The sequence below is a fragment of the Camelus bactrianus genome, chromosome 19 (assembly GCF_048773025.1).
Source record: "Camelus bactrianus isolate YW-2024 breed Bactrian camel chromosome 19, ASM4877302v1, whole genome shotgun sequence".
NCBI lineage: Eukaryota > Metazoa > Chordata > Mammalia > Artiodactyla > Camelidae > Camelus > Camelus bactrianus.
The window spans coordinates 19,849,176-19,871,006 of record NC_133557.1 but is presented as its reverse complement, the minus strand read 5'-3'; the positions used below and the strand labels follow the sequence as shown (position 1 = coordinate 19,871,006).

Here is a 21,831-nt window from a genome sequence, read left to right as displayed (position 1 = left end):
TACTGGAATGTCTGCGTGGGTCAGGCCCTGTGTATAGCGCTGGGGAGACAGCAGGGGACAGGTACACGGCCTCTGCTCTGGGGGGGCCAACGGTCCAGTGGGGCATCAGAGGTTCATCACACGAGTGAAACTGCAGTGACTTACATGTTTTAAAGGAGGGGTCACTCAACACTTTCCCTAAGTAGGGAGGTGTCTCTGTGGAGAAAAAGGGGTCCCTGACGCAGTGAAGTCTGAACTGAGTTCTGCTGTAGGGGGGCCAGCAGCTGAAGACAGGGGAGCGAGGAGCAATCTAAGCAGACAGAGCAGCATTTGCGAAGGCCCTTGTGGGAGGCCTGGGACCAGGAAGTGCGGCTCAACCTCACAGAAGGCGGTGGGGGTTAAGGCTTGAGGATCTGGGCAGAACAAAGGGCCACCTCCCCTTCCTGGGCTGTGTCCTGGGTTAAACTGTCTTCTCCTTAATGGAGTAGAGGTTTGACCACTCCATAAAGCAGAGCAAACAAGGTTTTTATTGTCCCTCTGCTGCCCCGTCATATTCGGTGCTGCGCAAGTCAGCTGTTAGCACGAAGCTTCCGCCCTGTCTGAGGGCCGGGTCTCTGCCCTCTGACAATCAGGCCTCCATCCTGAAGTGGACTTTAGAGTCACAGAAACTCCGTGGGCCTGGCCTGGGGACCTTTTCACAGCAGGGAGCTGCATGCCTTTTCTTGCTGCGTCCTAAGCAGGTGTGACTCTTACCTGATTTGAGGCAGGTTTAGAGGTGGCACTTCATCACAACTGACTACCTTTCTCTTCACGAGGTCCATAAGGCAAGTATCTTGATTTACTAATGAAAACATAAATGGCAGGCCAGCACAACCTGAAGCCATCCTCCTCCCGTAGGGGAGGAAGATCACGCCCTGGGAAGGCATCCTAAAGTGTTTCTGCGGGAGTCAAGCTGTCACCCAACCCCTCAGTCCGCCAGCCTGGAGCATAGAAGCAGCTGCTGCCTCCAGGGTGTTCACCTGCCCTGCACGTCACACTTGGGCCCCTGCGCTTCAGCTCACTTGCTCAGCACCGCCGGTGGGGGGCAGCTGCGCCTCCCGGGCTGTTACAGGTAGTCCTGCTCGGGTGCCTGGTTCGCACAACTCTGTGTACGTTGGCACACTGTGGGGTTCTGTTCCTTACAGCCCAAGCCCCCACCCAGTCGAGCCTACCCGTGGCTCCGCCCACCTCCCTCTGACACAAGGAGGCCTCCTGGGAGACAAGATGGAGTTTGCAGCACTTTTAATACACAAAGCAACAGGTAATAGGCTGGCTGGGTGACCAGCCTTCATTCCACAGGAAGCTCAAGTACAGATCCGGCCCAGCTGGGAAGTTACAGTTCACAGGGCATTAGAGCCAAGAGCAGGAAACACTTTTCTTTTGTCAGCCAAACGAGTCCATTTTCTGGGGATGGAAAAAAAGAAATGTTTCTTAAGTATGGCAGACCCCCAGCCTTTAAGTAAGGACATAGACTAGACCACGCCAGGCCTCCAGGCAGGCGGTGCCTGGGGAAAGCCAAGCTTCTCAGAGAGGCCACCATGGCGGGCAGCTGGCAGAACACTCCCTTCACTTTGCACCGGAGTCAGCGCCCATTCCAGACACTCTGTCCTCCTGGCCTTTGACCTTCACAGCTTCTCTTGAACTCCTCCTTGGTGACTCTGAGAAAACCAGTGACACCACAGGGCCTGCTGTGAGTTTGTCCCAGTTCCTTATGGCTTCTGGGCTCAGCTGCTGTCACCGTTCCATCCACCCACCTGGTCTCAGTGCACGTTCACTCGGGTCTGCTCCGGGGCCTGGTGTGCCTGCAACACTGTCAAAGCCTCTTCGACCTGCGGGACACAAGTGGGAGGGGCCCGTGCAGCTGCCCCAGTGGGGTCCCGGGAGGGCCTTGCCCTCCCCCTGCCTCAGCCAGATCCGAGAATTCCCCTCTCGCCACCCCATTTCTGCAGAGCCCTCCTCTGACTGCTCACCAGCTCCCGTGACACAGACGCACGGCCACCACCTACACTGCTAGACAGCTGGGAAAGTCCTAACCCTTCTACTGAGTTGGAACACAGCTCTTGCCTGTGGAGCTGCAGGGAATCTGTGGAGGGCCTGGAATAGCCAGCCCTTCATTAAGGCCCTCTCCCCCTCCCAGATTCAGCAGGACTTATTAGCTGGTTTGAGCAAGAAGATAAGCATCATCTGTCCAAGCAGCAGCCTGCTAACGCATCTAGGAGATGCCTTTGTCCTTAAGTCTCCTCCCACCGCCCTCAGGGCTGCCTGCTTCTCCCAGGCTCCAGCCCACCTTGGCATTAAGGGACTCCGGGGACTCCAGCATGAGCAGCAGCTCCGAGTTGTCAATCTCCAGCAGCATGCCCGTGATCTTGCCAGCCAGCGGGGCGTGGATATTGTAGATAAGCGGGTAGAGACGCTCACCTGTGCAGAACAGCCTCTGATGCTTAGGCACACACCTGGCGGACGGCCCAGCATCCCGGGGTGGGATGGAACGGGGCAGAGAGGCATCTGGGTTCTGGTCCCAGAACTGCCCCTCCTATGTGTGTCACTGCTCCTTCTCAGGAGCCTCTTCCCCAACCATAAAGCGAGCATAGCAAACCCCACCTTGGAGACTAGTTTGAAGAGTCAGTTTGATATACGTAAAGTACACTGCGTAGCATCTAACACCAAGTTGGTTGCTGTTCAAAGACTACTCTTGCTCATTCTGCAAGAAGTCATTTGAAGTATCACACTGAAATTCTAGACAGGATACGACAGCCATACACACAAGATAAATTCACCTTCCACCTCTGGGCACCTCTAGTGACAGGGCCTCATGTTGGTGGTCAGCCCGTCTTGGCCACATGTAGGGGGTATAACCAGGATGGGGTGCCGGGTGCCTTCAGTGGGAGTAGGAGGGCTTTTCCTACGAGGAGAGTGAGGATGTTCACAGAGAATGGCTTATAGAACCTTCGACCATTATTAAGCCCACTCAGAATTTTTCTTTGAGGGGCCAGTAGTAAAGTGGCAAAACCCCAAGTGAGCTGAGGAAACAAAGGGGCGGAGGCAACGGGGGCCTTTCAAGAAGAGTCTGGAGAGCTTGGTGCAGGAAAGAACTGGTGAACCAGTAGCAAGTTCGTTCATTCACTCAACAGGTAGCGAGTTTAGCAGGACTTGCCGCAGACACTGGGATGGGGATGAACTGCACAGGCGTTCAGGGGCCAGCAGGGAACACAATTTATTTCCCCAATGCATGTTCATTTCCTGCCTCTCTGCAGTGGGCACTGAGAGACTGATGAAATGTGCTGACAGCTCATCCCACCAGGAGAGGTGTGAGGAACCCGATGGGCCATTTCCTGGTAGAAACCCAAGACCCTACTCCTCCTCTTGGCCCCTGATCGCCTCACATCTTGGGGTCTCTCCCAGCCCGAGTCAAAATCATAGGACAGCAGAGCTGGAAGACACGTGAGGACCATCTGATCTGATCAGTGTTTTAAGACCAGAGAACAGGGGCCTAGAAAGTGAAGGCGACTCGGGCAAGGTCATCCGGCAGGTGGTTTACTGGCAAGGCTGGACCTTGTTCTCACATCCGACCTCCACTCAGGGTGTTTCCCACCAGGTGAGCCAGGCTGCAGTGCCCCTTCCTGCTCCAGGGTAGGGGAACCAGCCACTCACCAATCATCTGCTTCTGCTCGTGCAGCGGGGCTGCAGCCAGCACGGATGCAGTCAAGGGCTCCTGCCCGGGGATACACACAGCGGGCTCCTGGACCTGCACATGGTGCCAAGGACACACCCCTTAACCACAGGGATGGGCAAGGCCTCGAAACACTTACCCTTTAGGTGAGCACAGGCCTCCAGGAAGGCTCTGGAGGAGGGGGAGCAGGGGGCAGGGTATGGACCATCAGGTGGGACAGAATCCCTAACAAGGGCATGGGGGACTAGACGACAGAGTTACACTCTAATGCCGACGTTTTCCGTGGTGCTAGGAACCCAAATGCACGTTGCCAAGTGAAAGCCACGTGTTACTGATCACTTGGTGCCAAATAAAAAGCACTTTTCATCAAGTAGCTTTTTGGCCACATCCCTAGCATATTTCTGACCCTTTCACATCTTGGTAACTTTAAAACTATTTTGCTCCCTAAAGACTACTCTTACTCATTTTGCAAGAAACAATTCAAAGTATATACACTGGAATTCTAGGCAGGATATGAAAATGCTGAGTTGGAGACTTTTTCAGGGGGCTGGGAGATAAATACACAAGCTTTTAATTTAATTACAGGAGATATTTTCAGTTGTTTTGCAGATTAATCACATCCTTGCTACTCACTGCATAAATACTAAAGAAATCTAGATTAACTTTGACAATAATCCAGGCAAAGCAAATCATGATGAATAAACAAAATATTTTCCTCACCCTTTTTTCCCTTCAGTTAGTAAGGGGAATCTCTTGATGATACAGGTTAGTAAGTGAAACTTTACGAGTCAAGAAAAGAAAACGAAGGCCCAGAGAGGGCCAATGCCCTCTGAGCCAGGCCCGTGGGAGCCCAGACTTAAGAGGGCAGCTGGGCCAGCCTTACCCTGGGGGTGTTGTGTGCTGCCCAGGAATATCTGTGTGCCAGGAGAGGCCCTCTTGGAGTAGAGCATCCCGCTGCACTGGGTCCTGTGGTCTGGGTACCAATGTTGGCTGTAAGAAATAAGCAGGGATGGTCAGGCCGGGCAGCAACCTAAAGGCATAAAACCTCAAGACCAGCATTCACGTAGAACCCACAATGCCGAGCACGGGGCCGGCTCACCGATGCACAAACATCTGCTAGATGAAGGCACAGATGTGCCTGCCTTACAGCCAAGACCTGTGCCCCTGTTCACAGCTGCTGCAGCTCCTCCTCAGGATCGGATCTGGTGCTGAGCCCCTGATCACGTTCACCCACACGACAAAATGGGCCGTTCTCACTCCGATTGTAGAGAAGGGGCGATCGGGTACAGTAGTCAGCAAGAGCACAGAAGCAGTCAGCCCCGGAGCTGAGTCTGTGGGACCCCGGCGCCCATGCTGACTGCTGCACTACATGGCCTCCAAGAGGGCAGGTGGCAGGATCACCGTGGAGGCTGCTTCTGACCCCTCCAGTACCACCCCCAGCAGCAAGCCCCTGCCCCCAGCCCGCCCACCTGTCGCTCCATTCCTCTGAGCCCTGCCCACACTCACCCACTCCCTGGGTGTGGGGCACCGGGCGAGGCACGTGGGTGGAGACCTGCCTGGCACCGCCGACATGGGCTGAGGGTCGCCGAGACACAGCTGCTGGCCGGACCACTGAGGCAGCTGGTGGGTAGGTGGCTGGTGACACAGAAAACATGGAGAAAGTTTGGGTGGAGGGGACAGTCGGAGGGGCACAGTGCACTGTGATGGTTCTAGGGTGAGGAAGTGGGTGGGGAGGAGAACTAGAACAGTCTAGATGGGTGAATTCACTGGCAGACCCAGAACCCCAGGGCAGGGGTGTGGAAATCTGCAGTTACAAAGCCAACTTATGTCTACCTAGAGCCCCAAGAGGCATAGGCACCAGGACCACATGCCCTGTTCCCTGCTTAAGGGAGCTTCAGGTCAGGGTGAACTTCACTCTGAGAGAAGAGCCATTCATCAACAGTACTGCCAAAGGAGTGACATTTTCTGAGCTCTGCAAGAATCTCCATCACAAATCAGGAGAGCCTTCGGAGTTCACTGAAGATAACGGCTACAGTGGAGGTGATGTTATCCACCCAGATTAACACCCTGGGAAGTGACAGAGCCAGGCTTGGCCCTCAAGTCTGTGTGACACACTGTTCTGTGGGGCCCACATGGGGGGAGGGGCTGGGTCACTCACATGAGGGTCTGAGTGGCTGGGCCATCCACCTGGGGGCAGGCTGGACTGGTGGGCCAGAGCCGTAGTATGGAGCCTGGGCTGGGGGCTTTGGGAGAAAAAGATCTCGCATGAGGGGGGTTTCAGCAGGGGACACCACTGTGGGAACTCCCGTCCCCGCAGGGGACTGGTTAGTAAAGACCACAAAACAGGGCTCCTGCCTCCTGTCTCAGGAGGTCTGTTAGCCCGGAGCCCTTCAGGGCAAGATCTTAGGCTGAGCACTTGCCCCTGATGATCAGTTACCAGTCCAACGACCTGGATAAAGGGGGCCGCATCCCACGGTAACTTGTCCCACCTAAAATAACTGCTAAAGGGGGAGGGAACGTTTCCATCCTCAGAGCCACTCATCTTTCAACCGACATCTTCCCACTCCCTTTAGATCACACAAGCTCCTTCCCCAAACCATGCTCCTCAGAACATTAACATCCAGGAGAGACGTTAGCAAGTAACCCACAAAAATGATCATTTAAGTTGGGGAAATGCTACACACTCTTTGCCAATTAGGGAAAGTCACAGTGCATACACACTAGGCACATTAGGGCAGAAGAAGTAAAGAGATCTAGGCTTCTTCAGTTTAATGCAACATTTCCTAAACGTATCTGAGCGCGGAGAATCTTTTTCAGCAAATCTTTTGCACAAATCTCTCCCAGATTAGGAAGCGCTGTTTGACAGCGACACTATTACCCCTTTTAGAGATGGGGAGGAAACAGCCGCCTGCCCAGCGAGTTTCTGGCAGAAGCAAGTTAGGAATCTCTCTGTGTCCGCCTGCGCCACTCTGATCGTCCTGCTCTACCTGGCTGGTGGGAAAGGGTGTGGCGGGGCTGTGGGCGGGCGGTCACCTGGGGCACCGCGGGCAGGAAGTAGTTGGCAGGCTGCTGGAAGGAGCCCAGGAGGGGGCCGCCCAGGGCCCGCAAGGTGGAGAGGCGCTGTATGTACTGGTTGGTCAGGATGGCCTTCCGCTCCTCCTTGCGCTGGGCTAGTGCCACATACAGTGGCTTAGTGCCCACGATGCGCCCGTTCATCTCTGTCACGGCCTTTGTCGCCTCTTCTGGAGAGGAAAAACACACAAAGCCAAACCCTTTGCTGTGGTCACCCTCTGTCATCACCTAAAAGCAAGACAAGACAAGGGCTGCTCGGGGTGGGGAAGGAAGACTCCAAGGGCCATGCTCCCCTCCCTCCCTGGGGACCCAGGAGAAACTGCAGTCAAGGTGAGGGGGTCCTGTCACTCCCACATTTACTGAGGCCCACTGCATGCCAGATGCTTGAGATACCTTCTCAAGTCCAAAGGGACAGCCACCTGAGCGAGGAGGCACCACCACCCGCTTTACAGGTGATGGAAATGAGGCTCAGAGTGACTTATCCGAGACCCGTCCGCTCACTAACTGAGGGTTGCTCATTGTTTACAAGACCATTCCCCAGAGTTAGTAAGAACAGCTGCATTTCAGAGTTAATTGTTATCTCTAAATTTTCTTAAAGGATTTTCCTAAGCTGTGATGGAAGACTAGCTTCAAGTGTTACAATATCCGCTATGATGAACTGGGATGGTAGTCCAGGACTGGTTAAAATCTAAGAATGGGGCAGAGGTCTTCGGCCAGGGCCACAATCTTAAACCCTTTGATTGAGGTCACTGTGATGAAAGTCTGCATTTCAACTACTCCTTGGGTTTTATTAAACTACTCATACAGTTCTTTAGTTCATTTGTGGATTATGGACAAAATAAGATGCTCCTAAGAGCTATATTTCCTAGCAACTCCAATAAAGAAATTTGTATGGAATAGGAAAATAATTTGAATTTATATTTTTGGTGCTTTATAATGTTAATTTTCTTTTTTTTAATAGAAACAAAAGACCTTACTACCATTTAAAAAAAAAAAAGTGAAACCCAGGGTCACCTAGCCAGTGGGTCACACATCAGCCAGGACTCAAACCCAATGCACCATTCTGGTAAACCTCCCTTGGCATGAAGCCAAGTTCTTTAGGCACCTGAGGAAGAGATTCTTAATACAATGCTACTAACTGAACTGCAGATTTCATTTGGATTTCACTGGTCTTTCTAATATTTTTCTCTTCAAGGATCTAATCCAAATTGCATTTATGATTCTTGATTTTTTTTTTAGGGTCGAGACACTGGCCTGACTCCATCACTCCATAAGGACTTGAGCTGAGATCATTTAGCTAAAATCTCCTCTATTGGAGCCCTTGCTCTCCACCAATGATTTTCAACTGCACTTTTCTACCCATTCATACAGGGCCTTGCCTGAGCATTCACAGATGCCCTTGGGGAGGTCAGTGGATAGAATTTGGGGGTTTGTGAACTCAAGATAGGGGAGAAAATGGCCTTTTTTCACCTTAGCATTTCCTTCTACTTTGAATATTAGCAATGAAAAATATAGTATTCTCTGTGCGTGTGACTTTGTCAGGAAGAATAAAATATTTTCATATCATTAATTATTGCTGATCTCAAAATCTCATTTATGCTCATTGCTGCTTTATTAGATCTTATAGTTTGATGCATTAATAAAGCAGCACCTACTGCTGTCACCTTAGTATTTTGATAACTGTATTTCAATATGATTTTTTGGTAATCCTATGAGCTTCTTTTGTGCATTTAAAAATATTCTCAGAAGGGATCCATAGGCTCCAACAGATAGCCAAAATTTTTTGACACAAAAATATTGTCTTAAGTTAATAAGAACTTCTCTTAGGTAGTTAAAAAAAGATAAAATTAGTACAACTAACACTTATGCAGAGCTTCCTATGAACTTGACAGTGTTGTAAGCACTTTATATAGATTGAAAATGAGACAATCACTATTTTATAATAGAAACTATATTAAATTACATAAATATACATAAACTTATATGAAATCCCCATTTTATAACATGATAGTAACCCCAGGTGTGCCTCAACTGTAAGCAATCTGGATTTTCACAGTTCCCTTCAACCGAGGAGTCCTCAAGGAGGTTGGTGAATCTTCTGAAATTACATGCAACGTGTGTGAAAAATTAGATCATTACACTGCTTATCGTGGGCAGGTGCTCCACATGCAGGCCCTTTAGTTCTCAGGACACTTTTAGAAGTGAGTAGTGTTACTCCCATTTCACAGATGGGTATAGGGTCCAAATGGCAAAATCACTTCCTTCAGGCTCTACGATTAGTTAACGGTAGGACTGGGATTTAGATCTAGTTCTGATTAACTTTATAATCCCAGCTTCCAAACACAGTACGACATCAAGCATGCGTTTGCTGGGGAAGAGGGCTCAGAGCTTTTTATAAATCAAGTTTATCAGTTTACTGATTGATAAACTGAATCAAATTTACTCAGGCTCCCTAAAGGACGCTTAAAATGGGATTCAACAGGCCAAAGAACTTCTAGACCACTTCCTAAGAACCCAACCATCACACCACAGGTGCAGGCCCCCAGCCCTATCACGGATTCCGATCTCTTTGGAAAGTTCTTTATTCCTCCCTGCAGCTCCCTACCTCCTCACAGCCAAGTCAAACACTGCTGCCACTGCCACTTCTTACAGGAAGCCCTCTTTTCTCTTCCACTGAGCTACCGCAGCTCTGCCTCCTATACCTGCCCTGCCCCCACCACACCTTATAATAGACTTGAGTTAGTGATGTATCCGACTAGACTACAAGCTACTTAAGGGTAAGGACCACATCTGACTCGGTCCTGTGTGCTTCCTATGGGGCCTGGCAAAACAGCAGGTGCTTGAGTATGGAATGGACATACAGTGGGTCATCTTAAAATCACCTGGGGGAGCTTTTAAAAATAAAATGCCCAGGCCCTACTCTCAGAGATTTACATTGTTTATCTGACTTAAGTGTCTATTTAAGAGCTCCCCAGGGGATTTTAATGAGACGCCAGGGTTCAGAACCAACCAGCAAGCCCACCACCATCATCTTATAGATGAGGCACCAAAGACATCTGCTCAAGATCATGGAGCCCACATCACATCTCAGGTGCTAAGAGGGCTGGGCACACGTAGATGCTCAATAAATGGGGAAGAATATGAAGAATGATGCAGCCCAACCCTCTAATTTCCCAGATGGGGAAACTGAGGCCCAGAAGGGCTTATGTCACTGGCCAAGGCCAGATAACAGAAGTCAGTGGAATTTCAGAGACATAAGTTTCTGGAATCTGGCATACAGAAGGCACTCAATAAATGCTTGTTGAATGAACCTAGGTTACAGTAAGGTCCAGTAAGTCCAGCTGTGTGACTGGGACTGTATTTCTACCCTCTTCCCCTGCAGCCCAGACAAGGGTGCAGATGGGTGACAAGTTCCAATGGAATCAGACATCCCCCAAACTCCAGAAGCAGCAGCACAGCACCAACTGCCGGGAAGCCACAGGGCGGGGATGGGGGGATGCAGGCAGTGAGGATGGGAGGGGAAAGCTACCCCCTGTAGGTGCCCCTGGTCCTCACCTTGGCGCTGGTTATGACCCCATAGGGAGAGAACTCCTTCCTCAGTTTCTCATCATTGATGGAGTCATCCAGGTTCTTCACATACAGGTTCACGCCCTGGAAGCCAAGGATACACTAGATGTACCCCTTCCCCTCCAAGCCCCAGAATGCCTTGGGGTGGGGGAGGGACCAATATGGGCCATGGGGGCACTGGAAGCCCCGCCCACCAAGCCTCCAGTCCCCAGTTTCCGAAGTACCCATGCACCCCACCCATCACCCAGCGTTCCCATCACCTGGAAGCTGCAGCCCGCTCCCCCTCAACCATCCCCAAAGCCACGTTCCCGGAAGTGGGATTGCTAGAGGAGGGAGTCACACTCAGGGCCATCACATACAGACACTTTCACATGGAAGCAGCTGCCTCCAGGAGAGCTGACCATCACCTGGTAACGGGTCAGCCGATCCTGCTTCATCTGTTCGAACCTGCGCTTCAGCTCATTCTGCCGCTCCACCCGCTTCTGGGCCCGGCCCACGTAGAGCAGCTGCCCACTCACCTCCCTCCCGTTCATGTCCATCACAGCCTGTGCAGAGAAGAGGCAGCGACAGTGCTTGGTAACCATCCTGATGAGGCGCTGGCCTCAGCCGTGGCCTCCAGTCCCGTCTTCTGGGCCCAGAGGGGGCCACCTGCAAGCCAGGCCATCCTCGTTAGCTGAGAATAATTAGGACGAGGATCAAGGCCATTTAAAGTGAACCCACTTTTTAAAGACATGGGACAAAACTTCAGAGCAAATTACGGATTAAAAACTTTTGATCTACTTTAAAAAGTGGAATTGAAATTTGCCAAGTTTGCCATATTTAATATTTACGTTTCAACTGTAAATACACACCAATGGTTTGAACAAAGCAACAAACTTAATTCTTTCAAAATGGCGTGACAGCATAATCCACATCCTTCATTTCCTGTTGGGTTTCACAGCACAAAGAACCCTCCTGGCTAACTATGAGGGCTTTGGTTTAGAAACGTTGGCTTCTTAACCCTTGTTGATTTTTCTTTTCTTCAGTTAACTGGCCTAAGCCTGCCAGATCCCAAATTGTCAGTGGCTTTGATTGCATGAAATCCTACATCTTCTGCCAAAACGTGCAATGATTCTCTGCAATCCATTTATACTGAACTGAATCTGCATCGATTTATCTGCAAGAATTAGCAAAAGGCTGTCCCACGTGTATACTGACTCAATGGTCCAGATTAGACATTGGTGTTAGGGAGGAGAAATGTTTGAAAGGGCACTGACTTTATTAAGTGGTCAGTTCATTAGTAAACATTTTCACATAATGACAACTTGCTTCCCTACCTGAACATGCAAATATATGTAAATATATGTAAAAACACTCTGGTACCCTAATAACTGCCTGTTCTACATCAGTCTTAAAGGTCATTATCCAAAAGGGAACCCTCCTACACTGCTGGTGGGAATGCAATTTGGTGCAGCCACTATGGAAAACAGTATGGAGATTCCTTAAAAAACTAAAGTAGACTTACCATATGATCCAGCAATCCCACTCCTGGGCACATATCCAGAGAAAACTCTAATTCAAAAAGATACATGCACTCCAATGTTCATAGCAGCACTATTTACAATAGCCAAGACAGGGAAGCAGCCCTAATGTCCCCTAACAGATGATTGGATAAATTTGTGATACACACACACACACACACACACACACACAACGGACTACTACTCAGTCATTAAAAAAAAGCCATTTGCAGCAACATGGGTGGACCTGGAGATTATCATACTAAGTGAAATAAGTCAGACAGAGAAAGACAAATATTTATCATTTACATGTGGAATCTAAAAAAATGACACAAATGAACTTATTTACAAAACAGAAACAGACTCATAGACATAAAAAACAAATTTATGGTTACTAAAGGGGAAAGGAGGCGGGGTAAATTGGGAGTTTGGGATTAGCAGATACCAAGTACTACATACAGAACAGACAGATAACAAGGTCCTACTGTATAGCACAGGGAACTATACTCAACAGCTTATAATAAATAGTAACATGGCACTTTCCCTCCCTGGCCTCAATCGCACCATCAGCTCAAGAAGAGGTTGGTGACTGTCTCAAAGGCCCCTACTACTTCCTAAACAGCAAGAATCTATGAAAAGCCAGCCGGCCTCAAGGTACGGAAGCGACCAGAGGAGGCTGAAGGCTCCTGCCTATATGGTAGGCAGGAAGGGCCCTGGCTGCAGAGCGACTTTCTTTTCCTCTCCAGGCAGCTGGAGCCCTCTGTTCCTGATCTCCCTTCTTCCCAGTCCTGATTCCACGCCTCCTCTGTACAGGGCCAGGGGGAGACTCCTACCTTCTGGGCTTCCTCATGCTTCTCAAAGTTGACAAAGCCGAAGCCGCGGGAGTGGCCACTGTCATCCCTCATCACCTTCACACTCAGCATCTTCCCTGGGAAGGGCCAAAGTGGCTCAAAGGGGAGTTGGGGAAGCCCAGAGATGTCCCCCTAGGTCTTCAGGAAACCCCAGGAGGGCCCCCCTCCCAGCCTGAGCTGGGAGCGGAAGAGACAGTGATCCCAACTCCCTTGGGGAACACGCCTACCAAACTGGGAGAAGAGGTCCTGCAGGCGCCGCTCATCCACGTCCACGTGGAGGTTCTTCACATAGACATTGGTGAACTCCATAACCCGAGTTCCCAGCTCTGCCTCTCGCTCCCGTCGGGACTTGAAGTGGCCAACAAAGCTGGGGACACATAAACAGGGTAGGCAGTTGCCTATGGCCACTACCAGCCACCCCCATCCCAACCCTGGCTCACTCAGCAACCCTGAGTCACTTGGGTCAATTGCCACCGGTCTCTAGGCCTCTGTACCCCTCATCAGGGGACCAGGCAGAGCAATAGTCCTTAGATGGAATATATCCAAGGCCCGATCACCTCCAACAGCTAAGATTCTACATTCCAGCGTAAGGTTAACATGACTTCAATCTTGTGGCAAATGCAGAAGGTCTCCTCCCGCACACCAGGCAGCTAAGTGCCCCGGAGATATGGACATGAACTTGGGAGTCAGACAGACAAGGGCTGGAATCCTCTCTCTGCAGTTACCTAGCTATGTGACCCTGGGCGAGTGACTTAAGCTCTCTGAGCCTCAGTGTTCATTCCTATAAAACTAGGGGTCAAGCTCACATCACGGGGATTTGCTTATTCATTTAGCACGTACTGGGTGCTCTAGAGAAGCAGTTGTGAGAGAAGCAGATGTGGTTTATGCCAGTGTTACCGGGGGCGGGGAATGAGATCATTTAAATACAACATGAATTTTTTAAATTGTGATTTCAAGTTCATATAAACACATCTAGGAAAGTATCCTAGATTAAGAAAAAATCAAGCATAAGAAAATTTGATGGTATCTATAAGACATTTAGCACAAATAAGTCGTAGCTGGCCCCCAAAATTGAAGGAAACTGAGTCAAAAGAAAACTTGGACAAATTGAAGCTGACAAAGATAAAAAAAGTGCTTCTGAGAATTGGGAAAAGCCCACTGAAGTTCAGATTTGCTGACAGGAGCCTCTCCTGAGAAACTCTGGACAGAATAACTCTCGGTGCCTGTTCCAGCTCAAAGCCTCCTCCACTGCTCAGCCTTGGGCACCAGGCTGGGTCATCAGATGGGCAGAACCAGAACTGAGGGAGGGAACCGCCAGAGCGGAGTCTCTCCAGCACCTGTGTCTCAATTTTCCCATCTGTGCTTGAAAGGCATGAAGATAGCAGGCTAAGCATATGCCCACCTTCCTTCCTGTCCCCCAATCCCAGGAAACAAAAGATTTTTTTTAAAAAAAATCAGTGACACTGAGAAGGCTGGAAAACAGATGAAATCACTAAGTCCATTGATGATCTGGCCATGAGCTGTTCCTGCTGGAATTTCAAAAGCATCACTTGATGCACTGCTTAGAACCACCTTCTAATGCACACCAGGAGTCGAATTTTTCCTTGAGCAAAGGGAGTCCCTGAGAGATAGAGTGAGTCGTCCAAGGTCACACTGCCAGGAAGAGTACTGGTAGCTACTCAGTGCCTGGGGCCCAGGAGACTGGCGGTAGCATCAGTCTCCAGTTGGTGGTGCCATGATCCTGCCTCTTTAGCCCCGGCCCCGCCCCTACATCCCACCACTCACACTTTGCGGTCATTCAGCAGCATCCCGTTCATGGTGCTGATGGCGTGTTGCGCAGCCTCATAGGTCTCAAAATGGACAAAGCCAAAGCCTCGGGAGCCATGATCGTCACATACCACCTGGGCCACGGGGGAAAACAACATGGAGAGCACCCATCATAAGGTTCACGTAGAAAAGAATGACAATGGTGATAAGGACTAACACCCGAGTGCTTGCTCTGTGCCTGTGAAGACAGTCCCATGTCACAAAACAGCCCTGTTTTAGAGATGGGAAACAAAAGCTCAGAGAGGTCAATCCACTTGCTTAAGATCACACGGTAAGGAGGGATAGAGTCCTCAAATTGCACATGTCTCGTCTATACCACAGACCAGCTTTTAATGATCTTCTTAAGGCGACAGATGAAAGGATTGGATTCAAACCCCTTTCCTGAATCTTTGTTTCTAACAGCAAATTAGAAACAACCTGAGTATCCACCAAGAGGAGACTGGTTAAACAAATCACAGTACATTCACACTGTACGTAGCTGAAGAGAGCATGGTAGGTTTCACAGCTGACAGTTATCTGCAAGGTAGTTAAATGGAAAAAAAAAATCAAGCCCATTTGGGTTAAAGTGGGCATCTACCCTTGGAAATTTTACAGAGACACACACAAAACTTTAATTATTATTTCTGGGAACTAGAGTTGAAAGGAACGGAACCTTCTTTTTCACCTTATTCCTTTCCACACTGTTTAAACTTTACCCATTATTATTTCAACAGCAAATTTGTTTCAAATTTTTAAAAGACCCACACACATCCTACCCCCATTCTGTAAGGCTCTTGACTCGTCTGAAGGACAGACCTTGCGAACGGGAAAGCTCTTCAGTTCACGTAGGTCCCATCCCTCTGGTTGAACTTGCACTAAGACCCCTGACGACCATCTCATGGGGTGCACAGCTCCGCTCATCCCTGCAGCCACTGCCCCAGCTCATGCCATTACCACCACGCCAGCTCCCAACCCAGCTTCCAACCTGACCACTGGGACGCTTTTTCTAAAATATAATTGTGACCACGTCCCTCCGGGAAACAACCTCCAGTAGCTCCCACCATCCACAGAACTACACCAGCCTGGCATCTGAGGCGCTCCAGGTGGCTCCGCACAAGTCCTGCTTCTAAATCCACACCCAACATGCACCCCTCCGGCTCCAAGCAGGGTCACTCCACTTTCAACTCAAGCCCAGATCCTTCATTCAGATTTAATCACATCAATGGGGCCCCACTTGGGGGCAAGCACCTGCTAAGGGCATCACATACTGTTATGCTTGTCTTAAGAATCCTTTCAAGCAACTCTTAATCTCTGAACCCCAGCTGCTGGATTGGGGAAAATGGGAATAAATGGTTTGTCTGAGATCAGCCAGCCAGTAGAAGCAACTATTTGATTATTATTGTAGCTACCATTTAGATGCTTAATGGGGTGCCAGCTACTCTTTCAAGGGCCATCCGTGTTGTGAAGATGGTACTTGAGTTCACATATGTTCACAACTGCCCTATGAGGTAGGTTCTACCACTGCCCCCTTTTAAAGGAAACTGAAGGGTGGAGAGGTTAAACAACCAGCCCAAGGTCACACCGCCAGGAAGTGAAAGGGGCAGAATTTGAACTCAGGACACTTTGCCCCGAAGTCCAAGTTCTGACCAACTACACCATGCTGCCACGCTGCTCAGTAGGCTGGGCTGGCCTTTGCTCTCAGGTGGCTGGCCTGCAGGCCTCGTGGCATCCCAGTGCGCCTCAGAAACCTCTCCTCAGCCATGGAGCACTCTCTTCCCTGGGCTTTTGGCTCCATGGGCCACTGTGCCGTTCCGTCAGAGCCCAATTTCCAGCTGTTCCTCAAAGTCCCACCATTCCCAACCCGCCCGAGAGCACTCAGGAGCTCTCAAGGAGGAGTTCTAAGACAGAGGGTGCCATTGCTCCACAACCCCTCTCCCCCCACCACCTCCCCAAAAAGGTGGACACGCCAAAGGCTAGAGGGTAACTGACCAGCCATCCTCATGAAATCTAAAGGCAAACGCCCAGGGGGACGGACCACGCTGTACGCCTTGTATCTAACCAGGCCCACAACAGGGCTTCATTAGGCCTGCAAAGATGCCTGAGTCACAGAGCTTCCTGTCCAACCCCCAGTGGCCCAGAGGAAGGCTCAAAGGCCTGAATAATGGGGGACAGACATACTATTCCCTGTCGAGTTAACCTCAACTAAGCTGGCAGATCCACTGGTTCGGATCCTGGCTTGGTCTCTTATCTTCCACCCCCATAACATATCATCGTGGACAAGGGACCCCAGCTCAGGCTCTCTGTCCTCAAAGGTAACTCAGGGATCCTCCTATTTACATCTTAAGAGGCTGTTGTGGGCAATTCAGTGAGGATGTGTATCGGCTATTATTATTGTAAGCACTTAGCACAAAGTTGATTCTTCCATTGGTCCCCTCTCTGTCCATCATGGGGAGCCCACAGCAGCCACTGCAGCTCTTCTAGTCTGTCTGCTCCTCTGAGGGATATCCCCTCATTCACAGGGAGATGGTGAGGCCTCACTTGAGAACTTTACTATTACATGTCAGGCGCAGTCCTAGTCACGGAGGAGTAATGACACACAAGGAGCCATCACCCCCCAAACTCCTTCCTCCCCCCCGACCTTCCCAGAAGGGTGGACATGCCAGAGGCTGCAGGGTAACTGACTGGCTATTCTCATCACCGGATTTAAGCCCTCAGTCAGGTCTGACTGACCTGCTGCGTGGCCCCCAGCCCTCAACTACAAAGTCAGAGGAATGACCATGGCCCTTCTCAAATTATACACCATTAGCTCAACAAATATTTATTAAGTACCTACTATGTTTTCACATCTTATTTAGGTACTGGGATCCAGTGGTGAATAAGAACAAGATCCCTACTCTTATGGAACTTCATTCTACTGTAAGAGAAATGTCAAATACAAGGCGTAGTCCACTGCCACCATGGCCCTAATCAATGGCCTTTCTGTATCCACCCGCCTTGTCTTATAATTTCTGCTGCCCTTTCACTCTGAATTTGGGCTGTTCTTGTGACTTGCTTTGGCCAATAGAATGAGTGGAAGTGACAGTATACCAGTTCTGAGCCCAGGTCTCAAGAGGCCTAGCAAGTTTGCATTCTCTGTCTCCTGGGACCCTGTCATTGCCATGAGAATACCCTGGACTATCCTGCTGGAGATGAAAACCCAGAGGGAGGAAACTGACACCGCAGCTGACAGCCACCCACTCCCTAAAAGCAGAGCCATCCAGCTCTCAGGGGGCACTTGAAGGGGCCCAGCCAAGAGTGGAAGAACTGCCCATTGGAACTCAGCTCCAACTGCCAACTGCAGAATTAAGAGCAAAATAAACAGTTGTTGTTGACAGCCACTAAATTATAAGGTGGGGACACAGCAATACCAAGTTGATACACATGTGACCACGGATAGTTCTATGAAGATAAAACTGAGAACTACCACCATTCAAGTGCTTGTTGTACCTGGAACTTTACTGACAAGATCTTGTAAACTACAGAGTGAGCTGTTGCTGGGTATCTCTCTAGCACACAGGTGTCTGACACAGAACCCCCAAGAGGCACACCCACCTTGCAAGAGAGGATGTTCCCGAAGGTGGAGAAGGTGTCATACAAGGCCTTGTTGTCAATGGAGTCCTCCAGGTTCTTGATGAAGATGTTGCCCACACCCGACTTGCGAAGTCCTGGGTCTCGCTGGGACCACATGATGCGGATGGGCTGGCCTTTGATCACCTCAAAGTTCATTGTGTCCAGTGCCCGCTCAGCTGGACAGAGAGAGAGAAAGGGGCAAGTTGAGGAGATTTTTTTTCCCCAGGCCCCAGAGAGCTTGATTGGGAGCTGAGCCAAAAAAAAAAAAAAAAAAGGAGCCACGCTCTGGGTCTCACTTCAGATAAGAGCCTGAAGGCTCAGGAGTGATAAACAGGAAGAATTAACGTGTATGGCACTCCTCCCACCTTCCAGGTAGGATCTCATTCAACTCTTCACCATAGCCATGTGAGCATGACTTCCTATTCCCATTTTACAGAAGGGCAAACTGAGGCTCAGAAAGGGGAAAGACCAGGAGGGCCCCTGTGACAAGGGTGGCAGCAGTGTGAGGAAATTGAAGGTCAGAGGTACTGAGCAGCAGAGTCGAGATTTGATCCCAAGGGGTATGGCTTTCAGGAAAGTAAATATCACCTCTCTGAGCCCATTTCTACACCTGTAAAGAGGGGATGATGATATGACCCACCTTTCTACATCTAACAAAGGGAGAGAATACCATCTGCCTCCAGGTTATCAGACAGGCTGAAAGGCAACAAGGTGTGCAAGGCGCCTTGTACTTTATAACCGGCACATTAGGTGTTTGGTAAATGGTTGTGTCTAAAAACAGCAGCCTATGCCCATCCTCCTGCCACTGCTACAGCCTGTCCCCCTCCCAGGTGGTACGCTGTCCCCTGCTTCAGGGATGCTTCTGGTTCAGATGCGTGGAGGGGAACTGTGGAATACTCAGTGGGCAGGTTTCGAGAAGTCCGGGTTTTCCATCTGATCCTGCCATAAACACCCAGGAGGAAAATCCTTCCCCTCGCTGGAGCTCAGTATCCCCATCTATGAAGTCTGGCAAAAGAGGTCAGGTGCTGCAGGGCTTGGAGGAAGGTGGCAAGAGGCAGTGGGTGGGTAAGAAGGCTCCCAAGAATCCAGCTCAGCCACCTGCTGGGAAACTGGCAGAACCACCTCAGCAAACTCCCAGCGCAGGGAACCTCCCCATCCTCCCGGCAGACTCAGAGTAAACGTGCCCCCTTTTGGACTTGGCTAGGGGAGGCCTAGTTAGGTTTCTGGAGTCTTACACCTGACCGCTACAGTTACTATGATTTTTCTTAGGTTAGCACTTACTAAGAGCTTTCAATGCACCACGTGATACTGGAGATACTTCACACAGTTCTCCATTCCTTTGTGGTACTGGAGAATAAGCCTTAGCCCCATTTTACAGATCAAGAGGTGCCAAGTGTGAAATCTTGCTCAAGCTCGCACCCTAGTGGCAGAGATTAAGCAAAACCCCAGGCTCGCTCTTAAATGTATCGACTCAACCGAAGTGGGGACACACCCAGCTGGCAAACTAATCAATCCTATCAGCTCTGAGAAATGGGTTGTGGAGCCTGAAGTGAAGGCAGCTTTTTCGGTTTCCGAAGGTAGAAACGCTGCCGGGCGGGAACACCTGCAGCCCCAAGCCCAGCCCGCCTGGCTTCTCTACTCGTTGTCTCGGGGCATCCTCTTCAGGTGCTTTGAATTTCGCACCCTCCCAACCACTGTATAAGGCAGGTACCATCCCCATTTCGCAGACAGGCAAGTGAAGCTCAGAATGATTGATTTACTTGCTCAAAAACTGCAGAGCTGCAGGCTTTCTAATCCCACGTCTGGCTGACCCCAAAGCCCTTGGCTCTTTGCACTTAGCCTTAACACCTCTACTCCGTAAACAGGAGCACCAGTATAACACACAATAGGCGCACGCTAATTGCTACTTCCTGTTTCAGGGGCCCCCTCAGGATCCCTTCCAACGCCCTGTATCTCTGGACCTCAGTTTCTCTGCCTGCAAAATGGAAGATGAAGGCGCAGCAGCCAGAGATGAAAGCGCGGGTGGCCGGGATGCTATCTCTCCGTCCATGCGTTCCCCCTACCCGCTTCCCAGGGCTCACCGTCGGCCGGCTGCTGGAAGTTGATGTAGGCATAGCCCAGCGAGCGGCGGGTGGCCACGTCGCGGCACACGCGGATGGACAGGATGGGGCCGGCGGGTGAGAACTTCTCGTAGAGCATGGCCTCGGTCACATCGGGGTGCAGGTCGCCCACGTAGAGCGAGGCGAGCGGGTAGCCGGGGCCGCTGGCGTTCATGGTGGGCAGCTGCGGGGACTGCGTGTAAATCCAGGAGCCGAAAGGGCGTGCGGGGGCGCGCGGGGCGGAGGGGCTTTTCCTACCCAGGCCCGCCCCCCGCCTTTACCACCCACGCCGCCCCAGGCGCCAATCGCGGACGCGCTCGGGTCCCGCCCCGCACCTGGGGCCTCTCAGGCTTCTAGAAGCCCCAGGTGGGGGGCATCTCTGCCCCCGCGACAGGAGCGGGGAAAGCCCTCACCTGGCCCAGGGTAGGGCTGCCGGGACCTGGGGGGAGCTCCGAGCCGTTGCCAACAGCGCAGAGAGGGCGGGGACCGGAAAGGCGGGGAGACCTGGGTTCTAATTCCAGTTATGTCAATTGTCCATCTGCGCCAGTTCCGTTTCCCTTCTGTGTGAAATGGGGAGGACTCCCTCTTCGCAAAAATTAAAGGAGACCGTGTGCTCTATACGTTTTACACACAGAATTGCGAGCCGGATGCCCAGTTTCAAAGCTTGTGTACCTTGCCTCCTAAAAGGGATCTTTTTCTCATCAAAGACAGCCTGCCTGATCCAGTCCCACCTTTCTGGAACCTGCTTGGTGGTTTAGGATTGAAGGCTCCATGTGAGAATTTCTTTTGACACTGGCTCTTCTATTGACAAGACCTTTTTGTGGGCTAGTCTTTGAGCACCTCTTTCTCATAAGGAATCCACTTCTCCCTCCGCTCCACCAGGAAGGTTCACCAAGTCCCTTGGGGCCCCGTCTCAAGGGAAATGAACAGTAGGGACCTCACAGAACAAGGTCATGGCGGTGGTCCCAAACTGAGCATCAAGACCCCCTGTCAGTCTGAGCCTACAGCCCCAATCTGTGGTGTAGGGTCATTTTTGAAAAAACGAGTCCCATTCATTATGGATCCATACTTCACTGCCTCTCCTGGTTTCCGGCTTCAGTAAAACAGGTAGGTTCCCACTGACCTTTGGTTGAGTGTGACAGGTGAACAGCTTGGGAAACTAGGGGCAGGAGCTAGTCTGGCTGCCCAGCCTACAACAGCAAGAAAGCACCAATTCTAATCTTGGGCTTGAATAACTCCCTATCTTTTCCCCTCTTCTTGTGGGAGTGTGGATTTTTTTTCTTTTTTTTGAGGGGGGGAAATCCCATGAGGAAACTCCGTGCTGCAGGCTACCATAAACAGTATTAGGGCAGATGACAGCTGTTATGACCTCGGAGATGACCAGGACTTAGGCAACCACCTCTCACTGGCTTGGTTACACCTCAGACTTTTAGTAGAGGGAGTGGTGTGTGAATGGGGTGCAAACAGTCCATACCAAATCTTAGAAGCCACAAAAGCAGACCTAAGCCCTGGACAGTTTGCTGTGGAAGGTGGAGAGGCTGTGTGTTAATTCGTGGCACTTTCTTCCCCTTTACACCACCTTGACTTCTGGTTCTAAAGGATGAAACAAAGCAGTTGCCTACTTTTAGAGTCCTAAGTTT

The 21,831-nt window shown here is 50.6% G+C and overlaps 1 protein-coding gene across 3 annotated transcripts; it reads right to left on the bottom strand.

The window, feature by feature from the left end:
- Positions 1–1,502: 1,502 nt before the first annotated feature.
- Positions 1,503–21,763, bottom strand: PABPC1L (poly(A) binding protein cytoplasmic 1 like). 3 transcript variants are annotated; one of them, XM_010958690.3, is made up of 15 exons: positions 20,605–21,763; positions 20,174–20,375; positions 18,075–18,268; positions 14,463–14,578; positions 12,905–13,044; positions 12,660–12,754; positions 10,735–10,872; positions 10,316–10,411; positions 6,722–6,988; positions 5,847–5,931; positions 5,195–5,323; positions 4,572–4,678; positions 3,670–3,763; positions 2,306–2,436; positions 1,503–1,847 (listed from the first exon to the last, which is right to left on the bottom strand). In XM_010958690.3, the coding sequence occupies exons 2-15, from the start codon at positions 20,364–20,366 to the stop codon at positions 1,779–1,781; spliced, it is 1,854 nt and encodes a 617-aa protein (XP_010956992.2). In that variant the 5' UTR covers positions 20,367–20,375; positions 20,605–21,763; the 3' UTR covers positions 1,503–1,778. The 3 variants fall into 3 exon arrangements, with proteins under 3 accessions (XP_010956992.2, XP_045375305.1, XP_074203429.1); XM_045519349.2 differs by lacking the exons at positions 1,503–1,847; positions 2,306–2,436; positions 3,670–3,763; ... (1 more) ...; positions 5,195–5,323; positions 5,847–5,931 and having other exon boundaries at positions 6,596–6,930; XM_074347328.1 differs by lacking the exons at positions 1,503–1,847; positions 2,306–2,436; positions 3,670–3,763; ... (2 more) ...; positions 5,847–5,931; positions 20,605–21,763 and having other exon boundaries at positions 6,596–6,930; positions 20,174–20,594.
- Positions 21,764–21,831: the final 68 nt, after the last annotated feature.